General features: G+C 38.1%; 1 protein-coding gene across 3 annotated transcripts in view; it reads right to left on the bottom strand.

The window, feature by feature from the left end:
- LOC121928113 (calcium-activated chloride channel regulator 1-like) overlaps window positions 1-24,247 on the bottom strand; it is a 37,943-nt gene that overhangs the window by 3,461 nt on the left and 10,235 nt on the right. For all 3 annotated transcript variants that reach the window (XM_042462406.1, XM_042462405.1, XM_042462407.1), the window contains exons 5-14: window positions 22,928-23,036; window positions 18,852-19,020; window positions 18,160-18,381; window positions 17,176-17,400; window positions 15,598-15,775; window positions 13,459-13,565; window positions 11,665-11,895; window positions 11,152-11,422; window positions 7,528-7,692; window positions 5,850-6,083 (exon numbers count right to left, since the gene is read on the bottom strand). In XM_042462406.1, the coding sequence (XP_042318340.1) occupies window positions 5,850-6,083; window positions 7,528-7,692; window positions 11,152-11,422; window positions 11,665-11,895; window positions 13,459-13,565; window positions 15,598-15,775; window positions 17,176-17,400; window positions 18,160-18,381; window positions 18,852-19,020; window positions 22,928-23,036 (1,911 nt within the window). The remainder of the gene's footprint in view (window positions 1-5,849; window positions 6,084-7,527; window positions 7,693-11,151; window positions 11,423-11,664; window positions 11,896-13,458; window positions 13,566-15,597; window positions 15,776-17,175; window positions 17,401-18,159; window positions 18,382-18,851; window positions 19,021-22,927; window positions 23,037-24,247) is intronic.

Below are 24,247 nucleotides of genomic sequence, written 5' to 3'. Positions count from 1 at the left end.
ATATTTCATCTCTTGGAAAAAGAAAAAGCAGTAATAATTAGCATACAAGAAACACACATTAGGAAACAAGATCAAAAGTATCTAAATAATCCAAAATTAGGACAGAGTTTCATCACAGCTAAGGAAAAAAAAAGCAGGGCGGCTATATATGTGTCAAATCAAATACCAGTGAAAGAAATAATCAACAATGATGAAGGAAAATATACAGTTGTCCCTCCATATTCGCTAGGGTTAGGGGAACAAGACCACCGTGAATATAGAAAAACCGCAAATAACAAAAACACTGTTTTTACCTGAGAGGACACCTCTCTAGGACTGTCTAGATCCTCCAGTACAACTCTGTGGTCAATGTCCAACATACATTGACCATAGAATGGCACTGGAGTAGCTACAAATCGTCTTTCAGTGCAACTTTTAGTTAAAGTTGACCACAGAGTTGCACTGGAGGACCTAGACAGTCCTAGAGAGAACATATTAATGATATCCGTGAATAATCAAATCCGCAAATATCAAAGCCGCAAATATGGAGGGATGACAGTATAGCTGTTGAGATTACCCATGAAAGAAAACAAATATTAGTAGTTAGAGTATATAGCCCAATGGAAAACAAATCAAATTCTACAAAAATCTTTCAAAATAGATATTGGACTATAAAAATATAATATTAATGGAAGAGTTGAATGGGATAATGAATCTGACTATAGACCGAGGCCTATGCCAGAATTTTTTTTAAAAAGATCAAGGCAAATTGCCACAATCCTTTCACAATCCATGGTGAGTGCAAAACAAAAACCTCAAAGAGTACACCTTTTACTCAGAAGCACACAAATCAGCATTGAGGATAGATATGTTCCTAGTTTCAACTGATATGTATAAAGAAGTCACTGAAATCGAAATCATGCCCCAAAAAATTTTGGAACACAATCCAATCATGATGAGACTAAAAAAAGAGAAAAAAGAGCTGTCATGGAGGCTTAATGAATATCTTTTGAATAAAGAAGAAATAATAAATCAGGCTAATAAACATTTAAAATTTTATTTTTCAGAAAACCTAAACAAAGAAACTGGAATACAAACAGTATCGGAAACAAGCAAAGCAATGATGTGTGGGTTTTTTATTCAAAAAATGAAGAATGGAACAAAAAAAGCACAGATATCAGAAGAAATAAATGAACAAATAAAAATAAAAGAACAAGAACTAACAAAAAACTCAAAGAGTAAAAGAATTCTAGACCAAATTAAATTGCTTCAAAATCAACTATCTGAAATAACAATGGAAAAAATTGAAACTCAAAATTATAAGACAAACCCAATTTGAATCAGGAAATAAAATTGGAAAATTATTAGCATATAAACTCAGGAAAAATAGAAGGGAAATGATCTCAGAAATGAAAGACAGTAACAAATTAACTACAAACATAAAAGAAATCCAAAGAATATTTGAAAAGTATTTTAATAATTTGTTCAAAGAAGAGGAAAAAGATAAAAAAATTAATAAAGATCTTGAAAATTACATTAAAAAAACATGGATTAAACAAAATTCAAGAACAGCAGAAGGAAATACTAAAGTCAAATGTTACAATGATGGAACTAATAGAAGGAATAAAAGAAATAAAACAGAAAGCTCCAGGACCAGACAGTTTTTCGGCCATATGTTATAAAAAATTTCTGGCAGAATTGAGCCCCATACTACATTGTTTAATGAAGTAAAACAAAAAGGAATTCCAAATTCTTGGATGATTGCATAACTCTCATTCCAAAACCAAACAAAGATCCAACTGAACTGCAAAATTTCAGACCCATTTTGTTGTTAAATCTTGAATATAAATTATTTGCCACAATTCTAGCAAAAAGATTTTTTTTAATTCTACAAGAAATCATATCTGAATATCAATGTGGATTTCTACCTCAACGACATATGAGACAAAATATAAGAACAATGATCAATCTAATAGAATATTATGACAAAAACTCAAGTAATAATAATAATAATAAAAAATAATAATATTTATTTATATCCCGCCTCTTCCGATTGAGGATCGAGGCAGGTAACAACAAAGAAAATACAATATACAACAATAAAAACAATAAGCCCCACTAAGCTGCAATTCTCTTTCTAAACGCAGAAAAAGTGTTTGACACTGTCAACTGGAACTTTATAATCCAAACAATGAAAGGTATGGAACTGGGTGACACGCTTATAAACTGTCTACAAATCCCATACTGCTCAAATTATTGTAAATGGAGAAAAATCAAAAGAATGTCAAATATCAGAAGGTAACAGGCAAGGCTGCCCCTTATCCCTACTACTATTAATTTTGACACTAGAAACCCTCCTCAACAAGATAAGAAACAACAATCAGATTAAGGGTGCAAAAATCAGAGGCAACAAATATAAAATCAGAGCGTATGCAGATGATTAGACAATAAATTTGGAAAACCCTAAAAACACACACACACACAAATTAATGGAAGAAATTCAAAAATTTGGAAAATATGCGGAACTCACAATTAATAAATGTAAATCAAATATTTTGACAATGAATCTATCCAAAAAAGAAGACAAAGAAATAAAATAGAAATTCAGATTTCAACTTTGTAAAAAGATAAAATATTTAGGAATTACACTATCAAAAAAGAATTCTGAACTGTTTGACAACAATTACACAGATGTGTGGAAAAAAAGTAAAAGAAGAATTAAACAGATGGAAAAACTTAAACTTGTCTTTACTGGGCAGAATTTCCTCAATAAAAATGTCCATTCTTCCCAGGTTTATGTTTCTATACAAAACCTGCCAATATTATATAATGAAAATATATTTAAAATACGGGAGTTGGAAATCTTGAAATTCATTTGGGCAAAGAAAAAAGCAAGAATAAAATGGAAAGTAACGAAAGATACAAAAGAGAGAAGCTCTTTAGGAACACCAAATCTAGTTAGATGAGTTTAAACTAAAAAAAAGTCCACAATTAATCATGAGGGCAGGGAAATGTCTAATTAACAAATTGTAAGCCGCTCTGATAGCCTTGGCTGAAGAGCGGGATATAAATTATTATTATTATTATTATTATTATTATTATTAAATTATATAATCTTCTTCTGAAAAGAGAATTAGAAAATGAAACTATAAAAGAATATATGATCAAATGGGTGAAAAACATAGGCTATACAATAAAATTAGAAAACTGGGGAAAGGCATGGGATCAAGCTCTAAATTTCACATCTTCCATGCATATAAAAGAAAATTTCTATAAAATGGTACATCACTAGTATCTGATGCCAAATAATTTAGTAAAATTTTTAAAAAATACGAAACAGGTATATGCTGGAAATGTGACAAAAATGAAGGATCATTATACCACATTTGGTGGACATGCCCAACTGCAACCAAATTCTGGGGGGAAAATACACAAAACAATACAAACAATATTACAAATTCAAATTAAATTTAAACCCGAGAGTTTCTTGTTAAATATCATTGAAGAAAAGGAAAAAATAAATCATCTAAAATTCATACTATACATGATAACGGCAGCCAGATTAGCATATGCAAAGAAATGGAAGTTAAAGGAAACACCAACTTTAGACGAATGGTTAAGAAAATGTCTTGATATGATAGAATTAGACAGACAAACTATGATAATAAATGGAAAATGGATAGAAGGATGGAACAAAGATTGGGACTTATTAGCAAACATTTGCAAAACACGTGGGTCTTAAATGAACTGTATACAAAAAAGAAACAAGCACAATAGATAAATGATAAAACTATAGTATGGTTTAAGAATACAATTTATGTATGTCTCTTTGTACGTATGTAAATATCTTTATGCATGTATGTAAATATGTATAAAATAGATAAAAATTGACATATCAGAAAAGAGAATGTAGAAAAACAAGACAGGTAATAAGACACTGAGTGAATACAATACTTAAGATATCTGTTGGAAACGAGAAATACAATTACAAAAAATCAAATATATTCATCTCTCAACTTTACTATTACAAGATATAGAATATCAAATCAGAAGCAAAGAAAATGTGATATAAAGAAAACAGAAAGATAACTATTCAGAAGTTCAGACAACAATTACAATCCAAACCATTGTGACAAAACACGGATAAAAACAAAATAGCATAAATGAAAGAAAGAATAATGTTTTATATTGGCTCAGATAAGAACCAAACAAAATTAATAAAATGATATATGGGGGGGGGATGACCTAGTAAAAATATTGATAAACAGGACTGTGTACAATGATGTAGCAATATGAAATATGTAACAACAAATATTGCTGTAAGCTGTGTCAATAAACAATAACTGTCCAATAAAAAAAGAAAGAAAGAAATGAAATGGAGAGTAGAGAGACAGTGGCAGAAAACACTCCAGCAGAAACAGGCTAAAATATATTTTAAAGTCTATGATGGGGCATGAAAAGTAGCAGAAAAGGCTTTTCTTGCATCTGCACAGAACCTTTCAGCAGAAAATGGAATTATAGTTTTTTGTGGGATTTTTGCCTATGCGGCCATGTTCTAGAACTGTTGGAAATGGGAAATCGAACTGTTTTGAGTGATCAGGGATCTGTTATGATCTGGTTCAGAGGAGAATGTAAGCAACATAACAGTTTGCTGTGAAGAATTTGCCCACCATTTCACAGATAAAATTCTCTCAGATTCACTCTGACTGTGGAGATTATCGCATCCAGGACTCCCAGTGGGAGAGATGCAGAATCTAAAAGACTAAAATTGATATCATCGCATTACTCCATGTCTGGGCTGTAGGAAGCCTGTATCCGCTTGGGCAGTCAATCAGCCTTGAGTGGCGATTTTCTCATTCTTGAAAAAGGCATGGGAGAAGTTCGGTTTGCAGACAGGCTGTCCAAGTAGATATGGGCTGCCTACAGCCTGGACATGGGTAAATGTGATAACATCCGTTTTTGTCTTTTAGATACTGCATCTCTCCCACTGGAATTCCTGGGTGCGATAATTTCCTTAGATGCCAAAGTTGATACAATTCCAGTGGATGTAACCTTGGCACTTGCTTGTCCACTGTTGATGGATACTTTTCAATGTGTGCAGCCTGAGGACATGGACAGGATCCTTGGAGATGTGAGTGCTACCGCATGTATATAGGCAAGAGGAGAACTGGCTGAATGAGTAAAGAAAGTGATTAATGCCTTTTTACAAGGCACGGTCCCAACATGCCTTAAGGAGGCTGTGCCAAGACTTCTTCTCAAAAAACCTTTCCTAGATTGTACTATATTAGATAATATAGGTCTGTGCACACACTTGCACACACACACACACACACACACACACACACATATATATTGGTGGTGGTGGTTATCGTAGGGCTTTGCAAATATGGGACTACATCTTGCCCACCACTACCTTATAATAAACCTAACTTTCCTTGCAGTAACACTGTACCAACTTAAAGGCTGAAACCTTTTCTCCCACAGCAGCAGTGTCATACTACAGCGCGCCCTTTGTTTACACAGGGGATCTGTTTCAGGCTCCCCTGCGTAAACCAAAAACGCCTGTGCTCGAGCCCCATTTAAATGTATGCGGCTCATGCACACAGTGGTGCAACAGCATGGCGGTGCACACGTGCCAGTGGTGCACGCTCCATTCATCCCTATGGGACATGCCGTCCCTTCCTCCCTGTGCAGCTTTCAAAGAGTGCCCACATATGACGCAGGTGCACTGTACTCTAAGATATTAAGGAGAGGGAAATGCTGGAATAAATAGAACTGGAAACTGTACTTCCCCTTTATTGTGCAGAAAAGGCCACCTTTTTTCTTAACGAACCCATAAGAGCATTTGTTTGAAGCAGAACTTTACCCACCTTTTCCTGAATCATAATCATCCCCAGGAGCTGTCCAAGTCAAAAAGAATTCATGATCATTAAAGTCAACCTGAAGGTCGGTGATTTTACTTGGAGGAAAGACATCTGAGGGAATTACAGTAGGAACGTCTGTTACCACAATAGAACCTCCTGATGTTGTTCTGTTGAAAGATCCTATGTTTGGGTTTTCATCTACAGTAGTGTTAGGTCTTGGGGGATTCAATATTATTACACCTATGAGGAAAGGTTGAAATAAAGAGTTAGCAGAATATGTGACTAGAAACCTAAAAAGCCCTCACTGTTCTTCCCTTTAATTTCATTTATTTATTTTTGTGGGTTATCTTTGATAACTTCAGTTCTCAGATATTTGCTTCAGTTTGCCATTTTTTCCTCAAATGTTGGCTTTCTTAAAACATTACTAATGATAAGGACAAATTGGTCTCATATTTTATTATTGAATATTTCATTATGAATTAATTTAGCTATATATTTAGTAGGAAAATTTTTGCCATCAATCTCATTTTAGTAAACCCCTCTGAAATATGAAGCTATGCCTCTTCACATGATGATAATTTTCAGTTTCTGTCATTCACTGAAGAGCACCATTCTAATGCCACAATAGGAATATCTGAAGCCATTCATTTGTTTATATTTGGAGATACTACTTTGGAAACATTGAGACTCGTAAATAAGATTCATTAACGTAACATTTCAAGCTTATTTCCAAATGTCTGTGCAATTCTGCACGTCTTTTGCACTCTCACAGTGACTATAGCTGAAGTGGGGAGGCCCTCTGGCTCATGTTAAAAATGGCATCAGGTCAACTGTGTATCAAGAAGACTTCCAAGATTTGGGAACTGTGGCTTATAAAAACTTGCAAGAAAACTAAACTCTGATTAGATACTGGAAACATTTGCTAGCAGAAAAGCTCACAAGCATTGTTAAATGTGTTGTAGAAACACAGACTGATGATCACTCACAATGGGTTTTTATGCAGTAGTACTAAAATGTTAAATTTGGGAACATTCGTACTTGTAGTTTGAAGTGAATCCTGATTCGCTCTCGGTGCCTTTTGCAATCTGATTCCAAAAGGACCCTCCTTCTCACTATGAAAGGTTTTTTTTTCCTTACCTCTATGAAACTGGTTCTATTTATGTCTTGGTTGTTGTTCCCACTAGTTGCCCAGCTTCAAAAGACATATCAATCATTGTGATGTAAGCAGCCTGGATTTACAAGCTTGGAGGGGGAGCTAAAACGGAGGGCATGTCCTGGAGAAGGAGGACCCACAGGCTCTATCCAAGCATGGCAGAGGAGAGGGAGACCCCAAGGGACCTGTACCATGCTTGGATCGCTGGATTCAAGCATGGCAAAAGTAAGGGAGATCCCCAGGGGTCCTCTCCGGATCCGTGCCATGCTTGGATCGCTGGATCCAAGCATGGCAAGGATGAGGGAGACCCCCAGGGTCCAATTCTTAAAACTGTAGTTTTGTGAGACATTTAGCCTTCTTTGTCAAAGAATTCACATTAAACCACAATTCCCAGGATTCTCTAGCACTATGCCAGGACAGTTAAAGCAGTCTCAAACTGGATCATTTCCGCAGTGTGCTTTGGATCTTATGTCACACTTTAACATTATTCTCTGCAGTTTTTCTAGAATTCAATGCTATTTCAGTATTTACCATTGTCTACATAACCCGGTACATAGATAGCTTGACTTTGCCTACGAGTTCTTCTAACAGTCTTGTCTTTTCCTTGTACACGTACTTTGATGCTGTATCTGCCATTTTCTTTGAAAGATGTGAAATACCTTGAATAGATTCCATCATGCTTTATAATATCAGCACCTAAGTACATAAAATATGGAGAATTAACATATGCAATAAACATCTTACTATTAGTCGTTTTTTTAAAAAAAATCGTAACATGAGATGTTCATTCTTCCCCTGTTTTAATGGAAATGCCAGAATGAACCCATAACAGATTGCTATATTAATGTGAGTATACCACATATCTATACAGCGTGGGATCCATAAAACCGAACATACTATACTAACATGGCTTTTGGCTTGGCACATCCCTATCTTCTGCAGTCACAGACAGACAATAAAACCAAGTGATGGCATTATTGCCAAGTAATGGCATTAATAACTAGTGACTCTGTTCAGATTAGTGGCTATCATACTTTCCAACATTTCACATAGACTACAGGGTATGACTTGGTGAACCTAAACATAGAAAGGCCCAAAAATGTAGACTGCTTTACAGTGCTGGGGCTGATAGAATTAAAACTTGAATGTGCTAGAAGTGGGAAGTAGGACCATACTGTTACATATGAGATGAATAACAGGGTATAGTTTACAAAAACATGATGGAAAAGCTAGACTTTAGAAGAAAAGTCAAATTAATGCATATATAGTATTTAGTATTATTCGGTTCACCAAACTATTATATTGCTCAGCCTGTAAACAAAACCTAAATAGTGAATAGTACAGATCCAATATATTAGTGAAGTATTTGTGGTACTAACAACCTGTTTTAAAAAAAAAATGTAAAAAGAGAAAATTAGAAATGTTTACATGAAAAGAAATGTTGCGGGGGGAAATTAAAACCCTCAAAAGTGATTGTATTTGTTCAATATTAAGCAATTTAGGTTGATATGTTTTAGTTAAAGATCCTTGCCTCTGAAGCTTTCTTTCCTTTAACAGGCAGCCAATGAGTCTCTCTCATACTTAGCTGTAGTGTCCCCACACCTGGTCTGGGGATGGGATTTCTGGAGGTGGGGCTTCTGGGGTCAGGACGGCACGGGAGTAGCACACGCAGAATGGCATGGGGGGGCCAACCAGTTGTCATCCCTCTTCTGGGTTGTCAGCTGGTGTGGGCCATATCACCGCACCCCCCCTTACAGACACCACTGATTCTTTATCCTCATCCTTCTTCCTGTCTCTGTATGTAGTTTCTCCCTCACATATGGAGAAATATTAAGAACAAGCAGGTCCCTCCCTGAATCCTTGGTGTGTATGTACTGTATAGTCCTGAATCCCCAGTGTGTATGTACAGTCAGCCCTCCGTATTCATTGATTATTTTAATCCACTGATGTTTTTTTTCATGTATTCAAGCATCCATGGTTTGAAAATATTAGGAAACCTTGATTTTGCAATTTTATATAATGGGTATAGTCTTACTGTGCCATTATATTCCATGGATTTTGGTATCCCCAAACTCCAGTGGATACCAAGAGCCCACTGTATTGGTCAGGTATGTGGCTCAGGGATCAGAAAACAAAAGTTAGCATTGAAAACAGAAGTCCCTGCTCTAACTGGTGACTTATTTAATGTGTATTTTTGGTTCTTTTTGGCAGCATAACATTGCAATCAGTGTACATACCCATCAGTGGAGATGGGGTTTCCTTTTCAACCAAAACTTCACCTAACCCAGGGGATGTTACCTAAATTGCAGGGGGTCCCAAGAGGGCACCCATGAATTATATTCAGTGAGAAGATTTATTTAGCCAATTTGCTGGTGCGTAGGCACATGTATTTATAGTGCAGGATGGGTCCGAGGCCAGTGTTGAGGAGTTAAATGGCTTTTCCAGAAATTAAACTACTTTCCCATGCAAGAAGAATAGGGTACAATATGCGGTAATTACGGGATAATCAGCATGAATGTCTTCAGACAAAAAGGGTTCCATTCTTGGAAGGGAACTCCCTTTGTCTGCTGTATGCAAACAATCACCAAGTCCAGCTTCTCAATTACCACTTTCCTCAGTGAAGGCATTATACTGATTTCAAAAGTGATCACCAGCTAAGCACCTTTGGCTTCTCCCATGCTGAGACATCCAGATTTCCTAATATGGTATGGTTCATTTCTTGCACTAGAAAAACCCCTTTTGGTTATTTCCCAAAATACCCCTTATGATATTAATTTGATATCAATGGTCACAGAGGGGTGACTGAGAGCCAAATCCTGGAGTAACAAGGAGACACAGATAGGAGTGAGCTGCCGTGGCAGTTAAAGAGGAACCACAGAGCTATAAACTGGGCAGTGTGAAAAGGTTTTAAGCTGCTACCCTCAAAAAAGGATACTGTCACATCACTTGTGTCAAAGTACGAATGAGCTGCCAACCAGGTCCACTTCTTTAAATGGCAATAAAATATCATGGGCTGGCCCTATGTTGGTCCAGTGTATTTGACGCCATCTATAAAGTAAAAGGGTTGTAAAAGTGGAATGAGGGGTTGATTTTTGCTACTTTACACAGCATATGTCTAACATAATTTTGATAAGCACTCATTTGTCCTAATCACTCCAGTGTGTCAGCTACCTGCTAGCCTAGTGTGCCCAACTACAGTTTTAAAAGCTCAGTGGAAGGGGAGGTGCCAAAGCTAAGTGGCAAACCACCTGCTTTGCATGCAGAAGCATCCATTTCCAGCATCTCCAGTTAAAGATGCTCTTGTCTTATATGTTTACAACTTCCAAGAAAATACACAGGAATTTTTTTAAACAAACTGCTTAATATCTCTCAGGAAAATTCTAAACTGCTCAGTATTTCAAACATTTCAAAATAAACTATATAACACTATAAATTCTATGATTCCGTTGCTACTCTGAATCTGTAAACTGCCAATCGGAATCTTCTTTAAGTGGATGGAGGAGTAGCCTTGTGTCCTATACCTTAGGCAACAAAATGTCATGGGATGATCCTTAGTGTGTTCCAACTATGAAGTAATACAATTATAGAGGGAATTTGCATTCTTTTATTTAGTTTGTTGTTGATGATGATGATGTTGTTGTTGTTAATTGTTACTGTCTTGTGTCTTTCCACATGCATAAAGCAACTTTGGTAAGCAAGTGTTTCATATATATATATATATATATATATATATATATATATAATATCTGCTATATATCGGTTTTAGCCAACGTATAATTTATATAGTGCAAAACAAAACTAAATTGTCCTCTTGAGTTTGAAAAGGAAGACTGCTCAAAGGTGACAGTTTGGTCAAAGAGAGGATCCTGAAAGTCGCAACTGTTATAGACCAAGAATAGTTAATTTTCCAAGCCTTCAGTTAGGTTTATACATACATTTAGCTCAATGGGAGTGGGAGTGTTCCAGCTCAGTTGCACAGCACCTGGTTTACATATTGATAGAACTACCTCCAGAATCTTTGGTTAAGTAAGATCTTATTTTATGCACTAACCGCCTTTGAGATGCACACTGGCAAATACTAATGTGAATAATATTCTAAAAAAAAAACAACAATAAAATGCACATAATATCCCAAACACTTCAAAATAAACTTACCTAAACCATTATCAAAGAGCTCTAGGTCTGAAGATATCCCAGATGCTGATTCAACTGTGGCTATGACATTTGCATCAACAACAGGCAAAAACCCCTGGGTGACCTCTGCATAAATGATCATTGGATTTGGAAAGTTGTTGCTATTACTACTTATGTAGGATTTCACAGTCACTGGAGGAACATTTGCAGATGCTGCTCGGGTGGTAACTGTTATCGAAATGACTTGAGCTGCTGTGTGTGTATTCAGAATTGAATAATACCAGTTTCCTGTCTGGAAATCAAAGTGTTACAGTATGAAAAGCTGCATATAGGACTTCTGGAAATAAATAGTTATCCATTATTGGTATAATCTGTCATGCTATTTTATCTGTAGCGATCAATGCTGTAATTCCAGCAGCTGTGTAAGATTGCTGTCTCTCACATAAGGAATAGGCACATTTTAATGACTAAATATTAAATTAAATATATATAAAATATAATTAAAATAAAACTGAAATAAAATCCAGATTTTACCTTTGCAGTTCCAGGAATCTTCAGCCTAGCTGTTCGAACATTAGTGTTATCAACTGCAAAGTCTGTGGTAGTGTACTTCTTTCCTTTGGGATCTGTCAGAAAAATCCCTGGTGCTTTTTTGCCCGCACTCCATGTAATCAGAAAGAAAGTGTCATTTCCCACAGTTTTATCAATAATTATAGTACCATCCAGCCATTTCATGGGACCAATGGTTTCTCCCTTACTTTCAAGCTGTTGTGGGTGGGGAGGAATAAAGAGTACTTTGATATAACAGAAAAACAAGTACAGTATATTACATAGCCCCCCTCCCCCCACCACGACACACACTGATCAGGACATTGCCTCAGTGGTCTCACATTGCATATTCTGGTGGACCAAAAACACATAGGTTGAGATCCAACATGAGGCATGCAATACTGTTGGCCTTTTGGCTCCTCTCTGTACCACTTGCAGACAAAGACATGCTTCAGATCGTTTTCCCGACAGTCTGGAACAAGTTTTTTAGGTGCTTGTATGTCTGCGGCAAGGTGTTCACCTTGTGCCCGCCTCCAGTTATGCTAGAATTTGCTCTAGTACAATTAGACATGTACTCATGCTGGTAAGGCAGCCATAAGATTTGTCTTGTGCTGTACACATTCCACTGGTCCATCAATTATCAAACTGAAACTTACTATATGAAAGCTGTGAATCCATTTCAGGCTTTAACCCAGGTTTCATTGGCATTTTCCAAGGTGCTAAACCCTGTTCATAAATAGATTCAGTACCCTGGATAGCTTCTTTAAAGCTAGCTAAAAGCTGGAGTAGATTCATTGCCCTACTGGTATAGGAATCATCAGCTGCCAGTGTCTTACAGCTAAACATAGCTAAGCTGTTGAGCAGCCACATCTTGCACTTAAGAGCAATTGCAGGTACATCCGAAAGCACTATTTTTGAGATGTCCTAAGTAATTTTTTGTCTGTTGCTATTGTTTGTGTGTTTATATAAAGTTGGCCCTCCACATCTGTGGCTTTGACCCTTGCAGATTTGATTATTCACAAATTTGATTAATATGTTCTCCCTAGGAATCTCTAGATTCATCCAGCTCATCTCTGCCAGACATTGACTTTCCATGTGGGAAGGCATAGAGATTCATAGTGAAAACAATTCTCTAATGAAGCTTAGTAGGTCCTCCAGTATAATTCTGTGGTCAACTTCTGCTAGATGTTGGCCACAGAGTTGTGCTGGAGGACCTAGAGATTTCTAGAGAGGTATTCTCTCAGGTTTAAAAAAAGGTGTGAGTTTGTTTTTTTCATTTTCACTGGGATCTTGTGCTCCTAACCCCAATGAATCTGTATTTTATTATTCTCTATAAGGTCTTAGAAGCTTTAAAGCAAAAGGCAGAGATATTCAAGCAAATATACAAAATGGCAGTCAAAGGGGGGGGGATGAAGCTTAGTAGAACATTTCAAACAGACATTCTAATTACATATTAATCTGTTTCATAGCACAATACATGATAATAGCAATGTGTAAAAATCAGAACAGGTTTGACTTCCAATGTAATGAATTATAGTTTAGCAACATGATCTAAACATCTGACTTTGAAAGATAGAAAGGGTTAAACAATGTATATGTATAGCCCATCTATTTATACATTTGAACCAAGCAATGGTAGGAAAAACCATACTATAGAATTCATTTCATTTTGTGTCTTTTCAAATGTTTGATTAGTACCTAAAAATTTTAAGCATGCTATGATTTATTTCTACAGCTACCAACAAATGCTGCTTCCTTCAAAATCTTTAAAATACAGACCTGAATAGATTGTTGACTGATGATTCCACTTCCTGATGATATCCCACTGAAAGCATCTATGAGGCCATTGGAATCCAAACTATCAGTGACAGAAAACATCAAACCTCCTGAAATGTGATTGGAATAATATTAAGAATAGTTTTCCAAATGGAATAAAAGATAGCACATAGCATGTTTTGTAGTAGTGAAACCAATCATCCCAAACACACTGTTCCCACATCCTGGTCTACTCATGTCACAAGGGCTACATCAGCACTACAGAAATTATCCAAGTTAACACTACTTTAACTGCCGTGGCTTATTGCGATGGAATTCTGGGAATTGTAGTTTTGTGAAACATTTGGCCTTCTTTGCCAGAGTTCTTTGCACCACAACTACAATTTCCAGAATCCACAGCATTGAGCCATGGCACTTAAAGGGGTGTCAACCTAGATTATTTCTGCAGTGCAGATGCAGCCAAGGACAGATATACGAGCTGGAATAATTGCATCTGATCATGTAACACCACAAACTCCTATGTCAGGAGATAGCGTATGCATCATGGGATTATGTTGCTATGTGCTCAGGCGAAACACACTTAAAGCACAGAAGTATCTGGAGCATGGATTGGAAATATGAAAGAAAGGCACTTAGATTCTGAAAGGATGAACTTTTGTACTAAAAATTTGGATTTGAAAGAAACATGGGAAATGTAGGATGCTAACACTTACCTTCCCAGTACCCTTAAAGGTACTGTTTCTAAGAACTCCAGATATAAACTCCCAGTAGCAGAGGGCTCCAAGGATGGAGCACCCCAAATAAGAAAACCAAGAAAGGTGGGGAACCGAAGATAATAAACAATAGTGCTGTAACCATGCAGAAGACAGATTGTTGTTGTTGTTGTTTAAAAAATTGTAAAAAAAATATGTTTACTGTCAGCCATCTTGGATCCCTTCTGTGAGACAAATGAAATAAATAAATAAACAAATAAAGAAAATATTTTTCACCCATCTTCACAGTCTCAATTCAGGGTGGGTGGGATCCAGATGCTGTTTGGGGGGGAAACGTGAAGAGATCTGAACGTATTTATTTGTTTATTTTATTTATTTAATTAGCGTTCTGCCATTTTCAGTTTGGGATCCAAAGTGGCTCACAATATGAGTTAAAACAATGGACAAAACAAACTTTAAAAATCAATTAAAGAATCATATGAAAAATAATTATTTTGAAACAGTTTTAAAAGGCAATTAAAATGTCAAAAAAAACAAAAACCTACAACATACCAAAATTGAAAGACCTTCTGCATCAAACAATCAATGCTTAAAGGCTTGAGCCTTCACTTGCCAGTGAAAAGAGAGCAACTGAGGTGGGGGTGGGGGGGGGAGGGTAGCAACCTAACCTAATTCCACAGTCCTGGAGCAGTCATTGAGACAACTCGCTCCTGTGTCCTCAACCAAGCATGCCTATGATGTTGATGGGATCAAGAGAAAGTGCCCCCCTCCAAGAATTTTAAAACTCAGGCTGACTCATATCAGAAGATACAGTTTTTCAGGTAGTCTGGACCCAAGCCATCTGCATCACATCTAGTTAGGTTTTCTGTATGTGGTGTTGGGCAAATAACTTATCTCAGTCTAATATCTGTACCAAAAGCTTATGAGAAGTTTACAAGATCCTCAGTGTTCTCCTGATTTTTTGTTCCCAGAATCTGAAACTTATCTGTACATTTCTTCTGCACCTGCAGATTTCATTTTGTTATCATGGCTACTAGGAAATGTTCCATATGGAGAGAAAGTAGGAAAGACATTGTAAAGTAACTTGAAAAAATGGCTGGGTAGTAACTTCATTTTTGACAAACCACCCAGCTGACATTTCATAGCACATAAGAAAAAGGCCCAGTACAGATTGGTGTTATGTGCCGGCATGGGGCTGATTTTAGGGCTTGGGAGAGTGGAACATCCGAACGCTCCCAGGCCCTACTGCGCTGTCCAGACACCATCATGGCTTGCCCCCATCCAGGAGCTGGTTCTTTTTATGCCTAGCGGAGGCTGCGCCGTTTGGTTGCTGCGGTGTCCATTGGGGGCAGAAAGGGGCGGCGTCTAACCACCCCTTTCCCCCTGTCTGTCAAGCCCCAAAGTCCTGATATTTTGTTTGCTCATTTACCTGTCATCTCTGCCAGTTTTTCTAGGTTTTTTGCAGCCTCTGGACCCAAAGCAATGGTATGAATTATAGACCCACTGCTTCGAACCTTAGGAAAACAAGAGCTTACAGCCGTATCTTCTCCATCTGTCAAAAGCACAATTTCACAGCCTTCTGTACTCGTATATTTTTGTAAAAACACCTAGACAGAAAAGAAGATTCAGAATTTTAGGAATAATGAAAAAAATAACATAGGAATAACAGGAAGCTAGCTGAAACTCATGTGTAAGAAAAACATTTAAACAATTTAGGACATAGTGGGGTTTGGTTGTGAAATAAAGATGAATACTTTCCTACTTCTAATGGATGCAATGTTTGGTGAGATGGGTGAATATAAGTGAACATCAGTATTAATAAATAAACAACACAGAACATTTCGCTATATTATGGATCAGGGCAGCCCTCTAAATAAATCTTCACAAAATGGTTGTCCTAGCTTTTTCTAGTGACTTCTTTGTTGAGCTTCATGTTGCTGAGAGCCAGTGTAGTGTAGGGGTTTGAGTATTGCACTAGGACTCTGGAGACCAGGGTTCAAATCCCAGCTCAGCCATGTAAACCCACTGGGTGACCTTGGGCAAGTCACTTTCTCTCAGCCTCTCAGAGGATGACAATGGCAAGTCTCCTTCAAACAAATCTTGCCAAGAGAACCCCATGATCCTCCTCAATGGTCAACTTTAGGGTTGCCAAAATAGCTATAAACTACTTGAAGGCACACAGCAACAAGCTCCTCCTCTGTTACAACTGCCATAACAGATTGCTTATTTCCCTGGGAGTCAGAGTCATTCCCTTTACCAAAGTACTAAAAGGGAGAAAAGCACTACTGTAGCACTGCACCTGCTAAAAATACATAGGGATATGCTATGGCTCCTTCCAGTTAACCTTCAAACATCACCAGACTTTAAAGTTCTTACTTATTTTCTAAAATAAGTTCCATATTTTAGAAAACAAAAAGGAAGTGAAATACAGTACAGAAATTTGATAACTTAGGCGGGTTACAGACCGCCAAATAGTACGTATACAATACGTACTAGGGTTAGGAAGGGGCGGTGCTTCCGCACCCCCCCTAACCCTAGTACGTATTGAATACGTACAAGATGGTGGTGCCCTGTTCATACGGGCGCCGCCATCTTTACGTATCGGACGCCCCTGGCGCCTCGCTACGTCACAAACGCGACTCAAAAAGAAGCTCCATTTTTGGAGCTTCTTTTTCAGTCCGCGCGGGAGCCGCGCCGTCTGAAGGCTCCAGCTCCCCCGCGGACCTGGCGGCGGCGGCGGCAGACCGCCGCAAAGCGGCAGTCTGTACCCCGCCTTATTTAGTAATTGAAGCAAAATTGGTTCTCACAAGAAAGTGGAAAGCCAATGAAATCCCAACTTATAAGGAGTAGCCTCAAAAATTGATGGAGATGGCTCAACTAGATAAATTAACTAATTTGGTGAGAAGAAAGCAAACAAAAGTATTTATAGATAATTGGAACCATTTATAGAATCTATACAGATCTGTGCTGTATACATAATGTTTTTTTTAAAAATGTTCTCCTTCACCTGAAATCCTGTGAGCACTCCATCACATATGTTAGTTCCACCACTTGCTGTAATAGGAAGATAGCCTGTAAGACTTTGGCGCACACTGTCATTGACAATATGTTGCAAATCAGTCTTTATTGTTGCTTCATTATTGGATGTTACAATTCCAAGCCAGGATCCCATTTCAATAATCTGGAGAATAAATAGTTCTGCTGCTTGCTTCAGACGAGAAATCCGATTATTCTGCTTGGGGGGGTGGAGATGGGGCATTAGAGGAAAGAGAACGAATTAAAATTATTGAGAAGGTTCTGTTTTTAATTCTAGCTTGTTGTACTTTGATTTTTTTAAATAAAATACAGACAAGTCCATAAATTGTTTTTATACTATTTTTATTGAAAGCTTTGAAATACATAAAAATTACAGAAATTAATTCCAGAGTCTAGGGCCAGTTACAGAAAAGGACCTCTCTCGTGTCCCCACCAACCGTGTTTGTGAACGTGGTGTGATGGAGAGAAGGGCCTCCCCTGAAGATCTTACAGCCCCGGCTAGCTCATAGAGGGAGATACTGTCAAATACTCTGGGCCTGAACCATACAGGGCTTTAAAGGTCATCACCAGCACTTTGAATTTTGCCCAGAAGCAAACTGGTAACCAGTGGAACTGCTTCAACAGGGGTGTTGTATGATCTCTGTAACCTGCCTATTAGCAGCCTGGCTGCAGCTCTTTCAACCAGGAAGCTCCCGGCTTTGCAAATCAGGTAGCTGAACTCAGATTCTAGCTGGATGTTACCCAGGATGCATCTGCCCAGCAGCATTGGTGGCAAAAATACATGCAATAAAATCTGGATGTATCCCGAATTCAAATTGAATTCAGTAGTGGTAAATTGTTTTTTTAAACTGTGTGATAATCTCCTTAGAAATATCCAGATTAGCATATCTACCAGTAATCAGATACAGAAATAGTGACCTCAAACATTTCTAGTAGAAATGGGAGACATACTTACCCTACTCATACTTCCAGAAACATCAAGTACTAGACACACAGTTCTCTCCCGCATTTGCATCAAGGAAATAGTGGGTTCAGGAGGAAGTGTACTAATTGGAGATGAAGTGGCAAAATCAGTGGAGTTCATAATCACTTCCCACGTGCTTCTGTAGCTGCACATTCTGTTCTGCATATTTGGTGCCTTAATGTTATGACTACTTTTGTCACAGAATTGAGTAATCTACAGTATATAGATAGTAAGAATAGGTCAGGATTACAACCTCTTTAACAATTCCTAGTTGCTGACAGCCATTCCTGCTTTATTAAATGATGGTACAAAGGCCATACAAAAAGGCTACAGAGATTCTTTGAATTTTTGATTTGAAATATAGTATGTCCTCAAGTCACATAAAAACATAATGACAAGTCTGTCCCAGTTTACCTACTGATCTGAAATCCCACATAAAACTACTTCAAAAAGAAAAGAAAATAGTAATGGGAAGGTTAGGAGAAGGAACAATAAGAGGAACAGGAAAAGGTAAACATGAACGAATATCTGTGGTCATTAATAAAAACAATTAGAAAATCCTACAGCCAAATTTGCATTAGCTGCAGGAATTTATACTATAGTATCCTGGAAAATATTTTGTTTAGCAACAAATTGGACACAGAATAAACTAATTTCTATAACATTCCTACTGACATACTTACTGAAGAGAGACTTTGCATGTACATTATTGATGCTGGAGATTTTTGCTTTTTGTTGGGAATAAACTGGCATCCAGGCTCATAAAGCTGAGTTTCACGAACAATTTTGCATTTTCTGGTTTTTCCCATACTAGTTTGGAATATATATTGGCCAGTGATATCAGCTGAGCATCTGAAGAGTATTAGAAACAAATAGAATTACCCTGTCAAAAAGTCAAGACTGATAACATTCTGCTATAAATAGTACTACACTGCTCTTGATAAAACAAAGAAGAGAAAGCACATTACTAAAAAGTGGCTGATCACATTAATGTAACATAGTTACATAGCTATGGTGATGCAAAGGTAATGTGTAAACCATGTGACTACAACAAGATCCAGTGCCCACTAATGAGGTTGGCATTTTTCACTAGGTGCTCTCTTTACTTCTACTTTTCCGAGAAAAGCAGTTCATAAAACTGTAAACACTGTATATGTTCAACTATCCATCGACCTCATGTATAAGTCGAGGGCAGGTTTTAGGGATAAAATTATGGATTTGGATAAGTCAAGGGTAAAATTTAGCAGGCACAGGTGGGACTCAGAAAATGCACACATGTCAAGAAGGATGAAAAAGCAAAGCAAAGAAAATGACTATGGGGTGAAGCAGACAGCCATGAAGGAGTGGCCAGAGGCCGCAATCAGGTCATAATCAGCCCATGACCATGGTGACCACACAGCCTGCTCTCAAAGCAGGCCACCACCAGAATCCCAAAATCAGCTGTTGGCAGGAGTGGCCTTTTGCCACTCCTTTTTTCAGAAGTTTTGGGCTGCCTTTGGCAGCCTCAGAGCAGCTTGTGTCTACTCTGGGGGCATGCACCATCTGAATGCCACAGTGGCCATAAGCCACTTCTTTTGATCCATCTGTTTTGGAGCTATGGGGCTGTGATACTTCTAGGAAAAGCCAGTCTTGAGGCGGAGTCAGAGCATGGCATCCACATGACCCATGTCCTGGCTAGCCCCCAGACTGGCGTGGCACTACACGCTGCACCATACGGGGCACGGCATCATGGCACTCCTATGGTGCTGTGTCCACATGACGCAGCACCAAAGAAGCGCTGTAAAGCTGTGGCACCACGGCTATCACATCCTTTCCAATTTGATTGGATTGTAACTTTGTCTACACTGTTTTCTTTTTTGGGAGGGGGGAGAGGGGAGAAAATTATAATACAATTTGTATTATGCACTGTGTATTAAAAAAAATGGGGTGGGGGTAGGGGGAACATCCTTTCCAGGATGAAAAAGGAGCTGCTTTTTGCTGCTCCTTTTTGAACCCTGGAAAGGCCAGATCGGGGGCCGCAGCATGCAGTTGCCACAGCCCTGATCCAGGACAGCTGGAGGTGGCTGTAGGCTGCCCCATAGGGGTGGTCTGCACAGTCTCTATGTTAGCAGTAATTATAGTCTTTAACTTTAATGTAATAACTTTGTTTAATTTTAACCCAGAAAAATTGTCAAACATACACAAATGACTTATTCACATCATTCAAAGTCCTATTCATCTCAGGACTCCTTTGAGAGGAAGCACAAAAGAGCCATTACCACCATTTTCTGGCCCCCATTGTCTGAGGTTTTTTTGGGTCAATTTTTGACAAAAAAAAATCTAGACTTACACCTGAGTACTATATATAGTAAGAGATGTAGATAATAAAGTTATGAAGATGTAAAATAAAAATCATTGAGAAAGGTTAAAGGCTAATGTTCTGCAAGAGGCAGCCCATACATGTCTGTTTTCATATTAATCAAATTGTATATGAAAACAGGGATTCTTCATTCTACATATATTTTTAAGCGTTGCAATCAACTGCTTTTATCGATGGCAAATTCTTGTCTGTTCAAAACTTAAATGTAACACCGAACATCCTGTGGTTGTGGGCTGATTAGGCTCTAACAGATAAGCTTATTGCATAGGCCCTGGGAACACGACCAGAGCAGAACAGAGCAGAAAAGGAACGGAATGGAACAGAATAGAATGGAAAAAAATGCATATTATCACACGGGAGAACAATTTTCAAGAACGATTCTGAACAGTTCTTGAAAATCGGCTCCTATGGAAAAGATGGGGAATGGATCAGGGACTTCTGGCAGCATTGGCGGCATTCTCCCATGTGGTAATATGCGTTATTTCCCCATTCCGTTCCCTTCTCGCTCCTTTCCATTCCGCTCTGGTTGCGTTCCCCAGGGCCTGTGTGATAAGCTTAAGAACCATTTAAATTCAGGTACTCTAAATGAAAAAGCAAAACCTCTTCAGTTATAATAATAGAAAATTATGTCTATGTCAGCCATATATCCTTGGGGCATCATGCTAGATGTCTCAATATTTGACAGGGCTTTTTAAGGTTTTTCTCCAAATTGCAGTACTGAGTTTCAGGTCAACATTCCAAATCATCCATGTTTCTGTGTCTATGGCCCGAAACAGAAGGGTCAAAAGGAGTGCACACCCCCAGAATAGTTGGAAGCTGCTCCGAGGCCACCAGAGAAAGGAGCAGTGAAAAACTGCTCCTGGCAGCGGCCCATTTGGGACCGCGTTAGCAGCCCACTTTGAGAGTTGGCCATGCAGTCCCCACCTGATCACAAGCTGATTGTGGGCAGAATGGTCAGAGGCTGCTCCTTCATGCCTGTCTGCTTCGCCCCTATGTCTCTTAACTCTGTGTGTGTGTGTGTGTGTGTGTGTGTGTGTGTGTGTGTGTGTGTGAAGATCACTTAGAAGAATATATATATATGGTGGAACTGCTATAGATTATTGATTATTTATTATTTTAAAACCAGAATTTTAACCCAGAAATCAGCAGTGAGAACAAAGAGCTCGATTGGAAAGGAAACATGTTTATTTTCAGCTGCAGCATTGTTCCCAGAGGAAATTCATATTCCAAATTCTGGGACCACGATTCTAAAATGAACTAAGTTTTTATAGTATTTTGAACAAAGGAAAATAGAAATCACATTTTCATTGGTTATATTGAATTAAACATTTACACCTCTGTATATTCATTGGCTGTCCTAACATACGTCTCTATCTCACATGGGTTAGCCATCAATCAATCTTTTATCGATATGTTTTGTTTCACTGTCCCTAAACTTTCTCTTGCAGTACTTCCTTTTATTTGGGCTATCAACTTAAAATCTGGAGCCATTTCCAAATTGTTTACATTCCAAAGCAGAAAATTTGACATGACCTGAATCCTTCATCCTGGCAAACTTGGCCCTCAGTTCATTTCAGTACTATAATGTTCAACTCCTGAGCATAAGTAAAATTTTGAATTTTAACAACTCTACCATAGGACCTGCCAAAACACATAGGCAATCATTGTAAACAACTCAAAATTTGTCAAAACCCTCTCAGTCGTGGTCCAAGTTGCAGTGCCAATTTTAAGGAGCAATTCTAAAGCAAAAGGCTTCTTAGAAGCAAAAAAGAGCAGATCTGCTATAATTCATTGTTATTTTTTTAAAAGCTAGAAAATATAAAAATGTTCCCTAAGACACTGCTGCTAAGACTGAGGAGGCAGGAAAATAAATTGTGCAAAGGTGGGTTGCTCAAACCCAGGAATCTATTCTGCATTTCGTGCAAATTATTATAAGTATCCCTATTTTTAGTTTGCATTCTAATTTTCTATCACTATGTTTTAGCCTTAGTAGCATTTTTAATTGGTGCCTGAAGCAGCTTGGTGACTTTTTTAAAAATAATAATAATAATAATAGTGACAACTCCTCTGAGAAAATGCTGGACTCAGAACAGAGTGCTACACAAAGCGAGTCAGGTTCAAATACTTGCTTGGACATGGAATTTGCCATGTGATCTTGGGACAGTTCTGCCTCTCAACATATCTTTCTTACAAGCCTGTTGAAGGGATTAAAACCAAGACAGCAAAACAGGAACTTTGTAAACTGGCTATGTGCATACTGATTTAGTGGTGTTAGTGGTAAACCCAGTCAGGTGTCATCCCTGTTCTGAGGTGTCACCCAGTGCAGGCCACACCGCACCCCCCACTGATGCCACAGCTAGCAAGATTACTTCTTTCAAAATGACCTTTTTACCATGGTACCTTGTTGCTTCAGCCTTTTTTCCCCCAGTAGAATAGAAAGGTGCATCTTTATTGTATTCATCAAAGACACCCCATCTGAGATGAGCCCATTCATGGACTAAGACTTTGCCTGTGGAAACCCAATAAAAACAAACCTAATTGTAGCAGCATCATTTTTGTTGTTTAAATATGATAACTCTCCTGCAACCCCCACCGATGGTCTAAGATAACATTGGAAATTATTTACATCAGAAAGTGAATACCGTATATACTCGACAATAAGTCAACCCCATGTATAAGAAAAGGGCAGGTTCAGGGGCTAAAATTATGGATTTTGGTATGACCCATGTATAAGTCAAGGGTAAAATTTAGAGGCATATGACAAAAGCTCTATAGGATGAAGCAAAGAAAAATGATGCCAAAGAACTTAACAAAATTGCAGCAGGCATAACTGTTTGTGCTCCCACTAAAGGCTGGATGGTTGAGAGAGCAAAGAGAGGTCAGTGCTTTCAGGACAGATTCCACTTTTGCCTGTCACCAAGGGATGGCTCCATTTTTATAAGAGTTAAAGTACAGTACTTACATTGACCTGTGGATAAGTCAACTCAGTTTTTTGGGGTTAATTTTTGACTAAAATTTCTAGACTTATACATGAGTATATACAGTAGGGGTGTGTGTGTGTGTGTGTGTGTGAGAGAGAGAGAGAGAGAGAGAGGCAATTGTTTGGGCTGATGATCTTTTCTCTTTAATAGATGTGCTGCTAAGGGAATATTGGAAAGCATACTTATACTGCTATTATTCAAGAGCCATATATGTTACAATTCACTAGAGACTACGCTTGTGCAACTGCTTGTACAACTATTTTTACACTAGCCTAGTGGCCCAACAGGATTCTGACCAACATATACATCGCCAATTAAAACAAAAGGAATTGGTGATGGCTTCAGATTAAAATGTGTAATGGAAAGAACATGTGCACTACATGGAAGCATTCTGATTTTATCACAGTTAGACTGCCAAAAACATTTTGCTGCCACAAGCAAATATCACTCCCCCTCCCATACTGTGTACTGACTACAGTGGTACCTCGGGTTACGAAATTAATTCGTTCCGCCGCCGCTTTCGTAACCCGGAATCCTTCGTAAGCCGAAAAAGCCATAGGCGCTAATGGGGAAAAGCCGCGATTTCGTGTGAAATAGCGCCGAAAAGCACCAAAAAATTTTTCGTAACCCGAAAAAACGTTCGTAAGCCGGAACATTTTTTTTGAATGGATTTTTTTCGTAACCCGGAAATTTCGTAAGGCGGCGCATTCGTATCCCGAGGTACCACTGTACTTTAATG

Source organism: Sceloporus undulatus, chromosome 4 (assembly GCF_019175285.1).
Source record: "Sceloporus undulatus isolate JIND9_A2432 ecotype Alabama chromosome 4, SceUnd_v1.1, whole genome shotgun sequence".
Lineage (NCBI taxonomy): Eukaryota > Metazoa > Chordata > Lepidosauria > Squamata > Phrynosomatidae > Sceloporus > Sceloporus undulatus.
The sequence above is the reverse complement of the archived record's forward strand: the minus strand, read 5'-3'. Positions and strand labels throughout refer to the sequence as shown.